The 12,613-nt window shown below is 39.4% G+C and overlaps 1 protein-coding gene across 1 annotated transcript; it reads right to left on the bottom strand.

The window, feature by feature from the left end:
• Positions 1 to 437: 437 nt before the first annotated feature.
• Positions 438 to 12,084, bottom strand: ALG8 (ALG8, alpha-1,3-glucosyltransferase). The gene is made up of 12 exons (XM_010294348.1): positions 11,992 to 12,084; positions 10,469 to 10,662; positions 9,073 to 9,182; positions 8,054 to 8,121; positions 7,404 to 7,530; positions 6,698 to 6,801; positions 6,452 to 6,572; positions 6,006 to 6,145; positions 5,060 to 5,199; positions 3,290 to 3,387; positions 2,187 to 2,259; positions 438 to 833 (listed from the first exon to the last, which is right to left on the bottom strand). Exons 2-12 carry the CDS (start codon positions 10,570 to 10,572, stop codon positions 602 to 604), a joined length of 1,317 nt encoding a protein of 438 aa, XP_010292650.1. The 5' UTR covers positions 10,573 to 10,662; positions 11,992 to 12,084; the 3' UTR covers positions 438 to 601.
• Between the last annotated feature and the right edge of the window lie 529 nt (positions 12,085 to 12,613).

Raw genomic sequence — 12,613 nt, 5'->3', positions numbered from 1 at the left:
TATTAAAACACTCTTTGCAAAGAAGGACATCAAAGGGACACGGACATATTAAGCAACTAATTTAAATCTTGAGATTCAGGTGTTCAAGAGGTCAACAAAGGACCTCACGGAAGTTTCCAGCTAGACACTACATCCTGACTTGCACAGGTGTCCCTCAAAAAGTAGGGCTTTTGAGAGAAAAAAGACACCAGAAATGCTCAAACCAAAAATACCAAATTTTTAATTTACATATTCCACAGAACACAGTTACAACGTTCTCTTCTACACGGCAATGATCCCTCATAATTTGCTACACCAATTTTTATTGAAATACAAACAGTGGGAAAGCCGGGCAGGTTTTCCTTGGGACAGAAGTCTGGACCTCGTTAAGCTTCACAGTTTACCCACGGCAAGCAGCATCTCACCGCACCCCGTGTTGTTGTGCCAAGCCCTTCTGATCAGGGGTATCCTCCTTGGGCAGTATAGAAGCGTTGGAAGAAAAAGTCCTCTCGTGGCAACGGTACATGTACGCTGTGTTGTATCAAGTTGTATGTCCTTGTGACAACCCCTCACAGTGCCCAATAATTCCCTCAAACCTGGGAGTGGTCCCAACACTGCAGCTTTACTCAGCCTTTTGTCTAACAGAAATTCGTTCAGTCAAGACAGAGAAGTAGAGTTTCAGCCAAGCGTACGTGATGCCCAGAGCACAGTACACGGAGGTCAGCAACAGAGGGACGAAAGGAAAATGCTGTTTCCAGGGGGTCAGAGGAAATAGAATTTCACAGAAGATCTCCAAAGGCACTAGTTGGATGAGGTAGACTGTTTCAAGCCAGTTAAGGAGAGGCCTCTCTCTCCTGTCAGAGGAATAAAAAAAAAAACCCAGATAGTGTTAAAATGCATAATGTTAACTAAAAGTAAGTATTCTTTTTCAGCTATCACTGGTGATCAACGCAAAGAATATCCCCCATTAGTTCACAGTAAGACTTTAAATAACAATTTAAAGAGTTTCAGTAGGAAAACACGATAACAGAGTACAGCTAAATTCCTCATCACATGGCTTTTACACGCCAAGTTCTAAGATGCCCTGGAATCTAAGCAGAAATCTCAACAGCTGCTCCGCTTCACCTCACATCATTCCAGTGAACAACTGAACAGAGACCTTCATACACGTTTGTTCCACAGAAGTTGTTCTACGTCCAAAGACTGGAAATGTCAGATTTATCTTAACCTCTGCCCACTTCCCCCAGGGTTTCTGTAGGATGTATTACGAGCCAATCTCTCTTGCAAAGGACATTGACCATATGGTTTTGACTGCAGGTAGTTTACAGGGGAACTCATGTTCTTCTGGAAAGAATTTCATTTTTTTGGGGGATGTTAGGAACAAGAAACTTGCAAAAACTCCATCTCTAGACAGAAACTAAGTTCCTACAGAGTTTTTCAGTTAACACTCTTGAGACAGAATGATTGAATTCTGGGATACTAAAGGGGAAAAAAAGCAGTCTGGTTGAAAGAGGATCAAGAACAGGCAACTGAGGTAGCGAATACCAGTTTATAGCGTTTCCAGCATCCTTCATTACAGCTTGACGTTGCCATGAAAAGTTCAGGAAATAGGAAAGTGGAGACTACAGGGGTTATAAGGATAAGCACTACCTACGGTCAAGCGGATAAGAGATCAATGGCCTGTAAAAATACATGGGATAATTTGGACAATTATATGTTCTGAGAACCAAGTGTTTGCAGGAGATCAGTTGACAAATTACAGCTTGTAGATGTATGTTATTTATAACCTGCCCCTTCCACATATGAAAACACTAAGTACCACTGCAAGAAAACCACAATACTATTTGTAACTGCTAGCACAGATAAATGATCTCTAGACAACTCACTGTAATAAGTGCTCCAATATTGAATTCAGTCCTCTCAGGCTCAAACATTACAACTTTGTGCTTTAACCATGCATCAGGCAGGTAGGGATTTACAGTCTGCTGGGACTAACTGGGCAGTTGTCACAATTCAAACATAACAAGGATGTGCTAGAATAATCCTAACTTAAGCCTTGCCTCCTGAGAACAGAGCAAAGGCTAGTAACTTCGTAACACTTCAATTTGATACTTCAGCATCGGTTTTCTGTGCCATTTGCCCAACAACACTGATCCCAGTGACAGAAGAAATGGTTTTATTCTTGGCTTTGGGAAGAAGTTAATTACCTGAATAGAGATTTCAACGAAGAGAAGCTATAAACTGTGAACAGCAGCATAAGCAGTATTTTAATTGGAAGTTCTGAAATACAAGGAACATAACATACTTTTAAAATTAATTATAAAACTCTTTTATCATATAAACTGTGGTCTCTTTAAATCCTACTAGTCATGCTTGCATTGCCCAACTTCATTATTTTCTCCAAACATAACTAAATGTTTTACTGCTTAGGATACGTAAAAATAAGCATAGTTATTTACTAAAGCAAATGCCAAGCATTTGCAATATACTTACTTCAATTCTCTATAAACATACTGAACACACTAATTATAATTACAATATAATAGCCCTGCAAATAAGATTTTCCTATTAAAAAATAAATCAGAAATTACTGGGCTGGAAAACTTCAAACATAAAAGTGACAGCCAAATCAATGCTATCTCATTCTAGGTTGTGTGGCAGATAAAAATTAAGTAACAGAGAAGGCAGAGGAAGTTTTATTTCTCAAGGCAGCAGCTTTGCTATCGCAAATAAGCGGCATCATCAGACCAAAGGAGCTTGAGTGTCTGGATTTGGGCTCTCCCAGAAGGATGACAATCAATGCAGTGTTGTAGTGTCGTCGTAGCTGGGATGGCCCAGGGTTTAAGTGAAGCAAACGGGGAGGCAGAGGAGAAAGCTTTTGGTCATAAAGACAAATCGGTCCCTACACTGACACTGCTGCGTGATTTTTTAGTTTAAGCATGACAGCATGAAGTAGTAGTCAGCTGGAAAACAGCCTGTCAGGTTTGCGGTTTCAAACGGCCTTTATCACTTTTGCTTCACATGGTTACGTTAGACAGGGGGAAGTTTCAAGAGCTGTGGCAGAATGAGGGATAACAAGTATTGACTATGACAGTTTCCCATCTCTATTTCAACTTAAAGCCTACAACTCTTCCACAGCTTTTTAAACCAATGTTTCTTTTCACTAGTGGAGAGTCTGTATTTATGGAAAGAGGCTGACATGCAGCCTCTTGCAACTTTCTACTTACTACATAAAATAATCCAAAACCATTACCTGCATGTCATCTCTGGGAAACAAACAAACCAACCACCAAAGCAGAAAACACTTTACCTGGTGGTGTGAACAACAGTGGAAACAGTGAGAAGTGCCCTGTGGTTGTCAGAATCAAGTAGATGCCAGCATCCTTCGCTCTCTGAACAGACAACAAGCTAAAGACAACAAAAATTCGTTATGCTTTTGTCTTTTAGCAAATAAATTTAATTTCAGCGAAACACTACACAATACACAAGAGGCTGAAGAACAGGTCAAACAGAGTTCATACTATTCCCAGTGCCTCCAAACACCAGACCTGTGATGAAGTCTCCTTCTTAAAAACCATGTGGCCTCAGAGATAAAAATGCAGGAGAAAAATCAGACAGGAAACCCTTCCCCAGAAAACCACTCACCCACTGAACACAAACATCAGAAAGGCCTGGAGTTTTCTATAGATGGTCTTTTTCATTTGCCAGCTGGCTACCAACATTGTCATCCCTACTTTTTCTCCTTCCTTTTGTTTTTCCAGTGTTAATTCCCTCCCTTCCAGAATTCCCACTTCAAGACTTTAAACATCACTAAATCTGCAAACAGGAAAATACAGTCTGTAACAATACAGGTCATGAAGCTTATGAACTATAGGCTCACTTCTATCCAAAACAGGCACTAAATCCTTTTGGTAGAAACTGTGTACCATTCTTGTCAAGCACAGTGCAGAAGGTCCCTTTCCTCAGTTGGCTCAGGAACAATTTATCTAGTGTTTTAAATATAAACCATAGCACTCATCAAGGCTTGAACTGCCCAGCAGCTAAAAGACTACAATATTTTTACATTTGTCCCTGCCGCAGTAGCTCTTAAACTTAACTATTCAGAGAGAAGAACAACTTAATTATGCATGCTTGCCGAAATTGAGTATGACAGCAGTGTCAAATGCTTCAAGCCAGGCAAGCCAATTAATTTTTCTCTTCAAAAGGCGAAGCCATAAGACACGCAACGAGTAGGTCTTGGATTTTTCAGGTGCAATGAAAGTACTGCACAAATGCAGTAATAACAGCGAGGGAAACAAAAGACCCTAAGAAAGCAGCCTGCTTTCGTCCACCATGTCACGAGTGAAATATTTTATCAAGCCTGTTCCCACGCTGTCACCAAGAAAAGGAGGCTTCACGGGGAAGCTAATTCTTTTAAGAGCTGTGGGTCCACATGCAGCCTTAAAGTCTGAACCCCATTCTCTTGTAAGCACAGTTTGGTTGGGGTTTGTTTTTTTTTCTTCATTATTCTAACAACAATCAATCATTTGAATCAAAACCCAGAGATTTTCTGTATACTATGCATCTTAATAAAACTCAGCATTCAAAGAGACAGAAAAGAGTGTAAGTAGTGGGAAGGCCTGTGTGTCAGACTTGATTGCTTAACCACCCCGACACCATACGCTTCTGTTCTTCTGATCATCTGTACGTTAGTACAGATGTTTGGTGTGCCCCACAGAGCTGATACGGCAATCAGCTACTACCAATAAAGCTCTACTTAAAGCTTCTGTCAACACAAGCTATTGTAAAGTGTAAGCCAGGGTTAGTACCTCATAAAAGATGCTGCTTGTTTGTTTAACACCACACCAGTTTCCTACATACGCTATACCAGCCTCAGCACATTCTATTGCTAAGGCAGCCACATTTTATTGTGCCTGAAATTAATTTACCTGAAGTACACTAAAACATTACAGCTTAAGGCATTCTATAAAGATGTTCATTTTTTGAAATATGCTAAAAATGAAGTGAACCTCTTTGAGGATTCCTTAACAAGTGGCTGCAGGTTCAGTTTGGCCAACTACTAGATACAAAAATCACTTACCTTAAAGGCAGAATAGCAAGGAGTATTGCTTTTTCATGCACATGCCAGCCAAACATGAAGGAGCTCAACGCACAAAGAACAAGGCACTGAAGAAAGCCTCTGGGCCCTTGAGGTTTAAACCAAAGACAGAAAACAGAGGGCTAGAAACAACAGGCAAAAACAGGACTTCAGTGAAAAGTCTGGCAATCCTGAACACAAGCCATTGTCCGATGAGATTTTTTTTCAATGTTAATGAACACCACTGCACCCAGGTTGTGCCTGGAGGAACCGTATCTATCTGGATGTGCAAGTAAAACCTTATGGATTTCAATGTAACAGCAGGGGAAAAGCAGACTGAAAGACTACAGCCAACCCCCTGCTATTTGTGTGCAAGAACTGTCTTTGAATCTGTGGCACTAAACTTATTTTATCAAAGTTACTACATAAAGGTGTTGAAACAAAGATTTCCAGTTAAAGGCTGATTGCTCATTAGAATGAAAAAGACTCTGTATCCAGGTAATTACTTACTGAACCTTCAATTCTTTGCTTGTCATGTGAAGAACATGATGCTTACTTGTAGCTCATGCTGATAGGAACACCATGAGCTGCCCAAACGTTTCCATCAGTATCTCTACTCACATCCTAGTTCAACCACCTTCCATCACAAAAGGTTACTTCTAGCTCAGCATGCAGAGTGGTTTTGATCTAAGATTGCTTTTAACAGTCTTTTAACTGTTCTAGAGCTGACAGGAGCCATAATTTTAGCCATACTTGAAGAAAATAATACTGTGTATCAAGAAAGATATTAATTCCACATTCATCCTAATAATTATTTTTATTATTTTTGTTTTTAAAGAAAACTTTTTTGTTGCCCTGAATTAAAATTCCTGTGAAATGCATACTAATCAAATAAAACCTACTAGGGACAAACCACATCAAATTTCCAAAAAATATTATTTGTTCTTACCAATATAGATATGGAAGTACAGATTAATGTCGCCAGTGGAGTCACAGAAGGGAGGACAGTGTGCTGAAATTCTTGAACCAGCCCTCCCGTCATTGAGGCTTTAGGAATTTTTGTGGGATCAAGAAAATTACACTTTAAACCTAAAAACAAAACGTAAAAAGAACAAACTGACAAATGTTAATGTTATGATGTTAATGAAGAAAATGAAGTAGCTGAACTAAGTACATGGCCAAGTCTTTTCCTTTTTAAAGGATAGCAGAGAAGGATGATTGATTTCTGAACTACTGCTGGCAACTTATGCACTGGATTATGTAGACAATTGGGTGATTTAAGGCAAACTGAAAATGTAATTTACGACCTGCATTTCAAATGCGGAAGGAAGACTAAAATCCTAAAAATGCTCTATCTGCATTTAGGGACCATATAGCAAGATTAGCATACTGTACCTAAAATTGTTAGTGCTTTATCCACGGCATTATACAAAGCCCAGAAGTTAGGGGCCCAATAAGCATGGCAGAGACCTCGCTTGAAAGGAAAAAGCCGTGAAATGACTTGAGGCAGCTGGCCCTATAGAAAACAAGAAAGGAGAATGAAATACCCTCTTTGGATGAGGCACAGTTTATCTTTTTATAAATTTATAACACAATTTTCTAACAGTTCAGGGGAATAACGGGTGAAAAAGGCATTATTACCAATACTATGAAGGGGCCCAATGAAAGAGCAGAAACAAGACAAACAATCAATCCCAGAAGAGTCACATGAAGCAAGCTGAAACTTCTCCATTTCAGTGATCCATCTAGGAGAAGCAAACAGATGATTAAAACAGTTACTGTTGCAAGTGGAGAGGGAGACAAAACATTCCACACTAACAGTGAATTGCTAGCACCTATCTAAAAGAAAAATACAGCCTTTTATGTCAATACATTCAGTTGCTTCCTTCAGCAGTTCGTTTGCATTTACTTTTTCCACATTGCAGCTCCTTCATTATACAAACTTGCAGTATTTTCTCTTTCAAGAGAAGCACCTCCTCTGTTCATGTGACAAATATCAAACATGTTTTTCAGTTCTAAGAAGTGGTGAGAAACTCAAAGGAGGACTTTGAAATAGCTTCTGATGATATCTAATCATAACCAGAATAATTCTTATGGCTTCAAACTGCCACCTGCAGTTTGTTCATGTTGTTTTGTCTTAATAAAGAACTGCCTAGAAACATGAATTTTACATAAATAAATAAATTTCAAAGATAATTAAAGATCTTGCCAACTCTGCTACCCAGGCAGAATTTTTGTTTGACCCACAGCCATTTCGTTCCAATGGTATCTGCATATCTTGAGTCTTCTCCAGGCCCTACTAATTAACACAATCCCCCAAAAGCAAGTGAGGAAAAAACCATCTTACCTGCATTATTTGCAGTAAAACAATAGGATCGTAATAAATAAATGCCATATGCTGGGGCCACATATATGTAGATGTGTTTGAAATGCAGAAGAACAGCAAAAAGAAGAGCGCCCTCCAAGTATCTTTTCTAAAGGAAAAAACAAAACCCAAGCTTTTCTATTTGTTCTCCCTTTGTACAAATTTTTAATGGTTCTCCGATGTGCTCCTAAGGTGACAAGACATTTATTATAGGCATAAAAAAAAAGTATTTACTTTTCAAATTACAAACTCAGTAGTGTTATGCACAACAGGTATGGAGAAGGAAACTACATTGTCACATGATACCTGGAAACCCCCCACAGCTTCAGAGGGACATTTTCTAAGGACTGGTGACTTGGAAGAAGATAAGATGGCAGGAAACCATGCCACATTGCTCAGGTATAACACAGAATTTAGCATTCTCAGAGGGAACTCCAATGCTACAGCATCAGCAAGCAATTATGTGAGTTTCAAGTACTCCTCTTCCCCACCAAACTCAATAAATTAGACATCCAGCTTCGTACACCGCAGCTTCCAGCCACTCAATCACTTCACTGGTCTGCTCATACTGAAGGTAATTAATGCACCTAAAACACATATGCTGACAACAGGAAAGAGCCCCTCAAGTTTACCTGACATAGGCGGGCGACAGAAAGAAGCATCAGCCCAAAGAGAAAGCCGTTGTACTGAAAGTGAATATCTGAACTTGAGTCAAGAAAGGAATAAAGCAAGCTTTTGTTACTACTATAAGTTTTCTTGGGAAGACTCAAACTTATAAACAACAAACTCATATTAAAATGGAACTTAAATCAAGAAAGTAACCTTGAATTCACTCTACATAGACATGAAGTCATTACTTAACCATACGTGTAAGTACAGACACAAAGTCTACTAATACTAGTACATCATTTGATGAAACCAAGCATAACAACCTGACCACATATGTATCATGCAACTTATATAAACTAAACCCCCCCAAAAAAGGTTAATTCGACACTTTTTGAATTTTTAAATACTAGTTGCTGCCTCACATTGGTGAATGGATGGAGGTAGTAGTCCTCACTTACCACCTACCATCTGTAAGCAGGCAACTTAGGCAAGGACTGGGGCAGACAAAACTAGTTCTTCCTATAAAAGAATTAGTGGTGTTTTCACTCTCTGTTCCCTCCTCAGCTAGAGCAATGCACACTATGTCAAGACTGACTCACAATAAGTGGACTTTCCAGAGGTGTTTTTACATCCTCTTTAGAAAAACCCTTGCTAAGTCTCACGTAACATTAACCAATTGAATACAGTCTGAACATAAAGCACTTGTAAGATTTTCCTTGCCATGGGACAAACTTAGAACCATACCCAGAAAAAAGAGGCGCTCTCCTCTTCTGTAGGCAGGCAGAGGAAGAGCAGCCAGCAGGAACAGGCATGTTGCTGCCAGACTAGTCCTCCTGCAGTTCTGGCAAATCAGACCAAACACTGAACAATTTGCATTTTGCCAAATAATAATTCTAATGAAAACATGAAGTTATTCAACTAACCCCAGAAACACAAAGAATAGCATTACTTGCAGTGATAGTAATAATAATATTCATGGCTTTGTACCACACACTAACAGATTAAAACAACCCACAAACAATACAACTGTTTGAAAGGATACGATCCACAATTAACAACCCAAAATTCCACAACAGCAGAACAGCAAGAATAAATGTTGGTTTTTCCAGGATATCCTTTGCAGCTCGTTTCCCATTTACACATCTGCAGCATCTGAACAAGAGCAGAAAAAACAGAAGTCTTAATGCTTTTAAGAGTTGAGAAGCGCACTTAACCTGAGGAAAACTACTTGATTAGGATGGAAGGTAGTGATAAAACTCTTGCTAAATTCATCAAGAGAAGACAGTGTCATAAATAAAGTTTAGTTAAACAAGGATTTTAAATTTCAACAGCTGTTCCACATGCCAAGGCTTACATTAAGTAACTTAGTCTCAGGTTCAAGTCTCACATTCAGTAATAACTCTAAAGTTGTCATAACTTGTTTGCTATCAACTTCTCATGAATGAGCAACGTATTGCTACACCTGGAGACAACATACCAAGTTGTATTTAAGGTCCTCACTTGGACATTAACCTCTCCCTGGCTCCACCCCCAATATTACGAGCTATTTCTGTCAGTTGAAAATATCTTATTACTTCTCAGTGTCAAGCCATACGGTCCATATTTTTTTGAAAATAAGGTAAGATCAGATTAAAAAATTGTGGATGATTTGTGTTGAAATACTATAAGTAGAGCCATTTTAAGAAAGCCAGCTCATTCACACATCTGAGTCAAAACAATAAAAGGGAAAAAAGTCACAATGCAAAGCTAGCCCATTTCAAATAAAGGAAGTAAATAAAGGGGCTTAGGTAGTGCTCCAATGCAGAGAACTTTACCCAGATTTTGAGCAGACAGAATAAAAATGAGGTAAGACTGTTACAAGTTAAGGTAGGCAACATAATTCTCAAAACACCTCTCCCCCTCTGTTCTTTAGGTGCAAGAGAAACATTTTTCCTTCACAAAGTCAGGGCACACATACAATGTTAGTATCATTAAATTAGACTTCGAATACTCAGTTCATCATCAAGAACACCAAAAACACTGGAGTGACTGATACTGGCATTTTGTCACAGATTTCCTTTGTGCTTCTACTCTAGAAGAATAGAGTAATAAGAAAAGTAATAGGAAAAAACAATTGGTGGACCCAAGCTGTCCTGCAACTCCTACAAAAAGGACCCAGCAACAGAAACAAAACACCTGCAACGTGTGAAACAGTGGCTAATATCTGAGTGTGTACAAATCTGACAGCATGTACAGCAATAGCATCTCCAAGAACAACAAAAAGTTATCTTGTGTTTAGCAGTGTGTTCCAACTTTGTCCTTGACTAGGTTAAAGCAACTTTGATATTTCCATGCATTTACAAGCTTATTTGTACAAATAATTAGTTGTTGTTACTGTAGAAAAAGGCCATATATTAATGACTACCCACTGTCCCTAAAATTAGAACATTAAGACTTACTCATGAACTGCATATATGAAAAGAGTATCTGTAAAGATGACAGAAAATCTTTGGAAGAAGATGGTTGCACGACTGGTGTAATTGAGATTTTCGATAACCAACATCTTGGGGTCGAAGTACTTGGCAACATGTGAAAGTGCATATTCAAACCAAGCAAAAAATGGTGGATAATCCAAGGTCCATTCTGAAGTTGCCTGAAAAGAAAGTGAGATTAAATAATTTACCACAATCCATGCTGTTTACAGTCCCTCAGGTACAGTTCATCACAGCACATCAGTTGATGTATTTTGTCTCAGTAGCCTCTATTTAACAGACACTATTTCACAATAAAGTAGCCAGCTGTATGGCACTGAACATGATTTGAGCTGCTCTGCTCTAGTACTGGTAGAGGGACGGGATGTCTCTTGATTAGTAGAAAAAGATTAAACAACATTTTGTGTACCTGCACCTAACTAGTATAGAATTGGTCTTTATAAATCAACTTACAGTAATAGGGCCAATATTAAAAAAAATCCCAGTAAAATAGCTCACAGTGAATATCTGTCTACATTAGAAGAATCACCAGCACAATCAGCCTTGTTACAGACTCAAAATTATTTTTACTCATTAGTCAACAAGCCTTAATTCTAATAAGACCTTATCAAGATCAAATAGTATCATCTGATCTTGTCCCACAAGGACACTTATTATGCGCTGACCAATGATTAACTCCTTGGTTGTGGAAACAGGAGAGGAAAAAGGAGGAACAGAGCAGGTTGGCATGGAGGGATATTTTTCAGCATGTACGTTCCCAAATGCTTATGTTATGCTGCCGAAAGGCATCCTATGCTTTGGCACTGGCATCACAGAAATTTGTTTTACAGTACTGGATCAGCCTGTCAAAGTTCTGACCCACACAATTCTTTTACTCCTGGGTACACAGTTCCCAGATGCTTACATGGAGGAGTGCTAGAGACTATGATACTTATCCCAGAACTCCAGGAGATACTGCAAGATAGATTAAAACCCAATTGTGTAGTCTGAGTCTATCATCAATGTAAAGGTGATTCATCTAGATTAAAATCGATGCATGCTAGTAGCGCACCAGCAGAAGCTCAAAACTTTAATACAGTGACTGATTTCATAATGTATATACCTTTTTATATGATTCATTCTTTATCATGATAACTATGTATTATTGACAAAAGCAGAGAGAGCAGCAATTTAAGACCAGCGTGCAACCTGCTCCTGTGTTACACAGCCTCTCTAATAATCCATGTGCCTTAATTGTCTTTTCCATTTCACCTTCATAAGTACTAGCAGCTTCCCCAAACAATTCTCCTTCTTTAACTAAATGCTACACAGGCCCAACAAGTCGTGACTGGCATGTTTTTGTACCACTGCGTTACAGCTGTCAACCATCAGTACCCACGACATGTATTCTCTGCAAATAAAAAGCTTTCTCCTCCATCATTCACACAGGCTGACATACCCAACATGCCTATAATTTATGCAGCGCTAAAACACCCCAAACACATACTTACTTCATAGTACCACTGAGAGAGGGGCAAATTGTGAGTGATGGCAAGCCAATTCCTGTGTACTTCAAAATCTGTGGAATAACTACAGAAAGTTTATATTAAGAATCACGTACACTTAAAGGAGAAACATTTCAGAACCCATCACCACAGGTAGCTAAAAAGGAAGGCTACACTGATCAGCTCTAGGGCAAAACTTCGATCAAGTAACTCTAACAGTAAGAAGGGTGCTGCATGAACTTTGTGCCAGGGATGACAGGACAGGAATTACTTATAGCTCTGGCTTTTCTGACAATGCCAAAATTCCAGGTTCTAACTGATTTTTTAACAGCGATTTTTTTTTTTTTTTGTGAGAGGGAAAACAGCTACAGTGACTTTTAAAGATAAAGAACGTTAACGTTTCAGCACTTTCAAAGGCCCTCCCGAACAACAGCCAGCCGGAATGGGCTGCCAGGGCCTTCAGACACAGAAGCCGAGCTCCTCCACGCCGCCGAGAGGACGCGGAGGCAGCGGCATCCAGCACCGCCCCGCGCCCCACGGGCACCCGGAGGAAACAGGGACCTTCAGGACACCAGGGCCCCCTCAACAACCGCGGCACCACGTCGGCCCGTGCCCCCTTCCCCATCCC

This window comes from Phaethon lepturus, unplaced genomic scaffold (genome assembly GCF_000687285.1).
Source record: "Phaethon lepturus isolate BGI_N335 unplaced genomic scaffold, ASM68728v1 scaffold7889, whole genome shotgun sequence".
Taxonomy (NCBI): domain Eukaryota; kingdom Metazoa; phylum Chordata; class Aves; order Phaethontiformes; family Phaethontidae; genus Phaethon; species Phaethon lepturus.
Note: the sequence above shows the minus strand (reverse complement) of the source record. Positions and strands in the feature narration are given on the sequence as shown.

Coding starts and splice junctions, on each gene's coding strand:
- ALG8 (XM_010294348.1), bottom strand. CDS start 10,572: ATGTTGGTTATCGAAAATCTCAATTACACCAGTCGTGCAACCATCTTC. Junction 6,802..7,403: donor TTTTACTGCAAATAATGCAG/GTAAGATGGTTT, acceptor TGCTTCTCCTAG/ATGGATCACTGAAATGGAGA. Junction 2,260..3,289: donor ACTGTTGTTCACACCACCAG/GTAAAGTGTTTT, acceptor CTTGTATTTCAG/AACTTCCAATTAAAATACTG.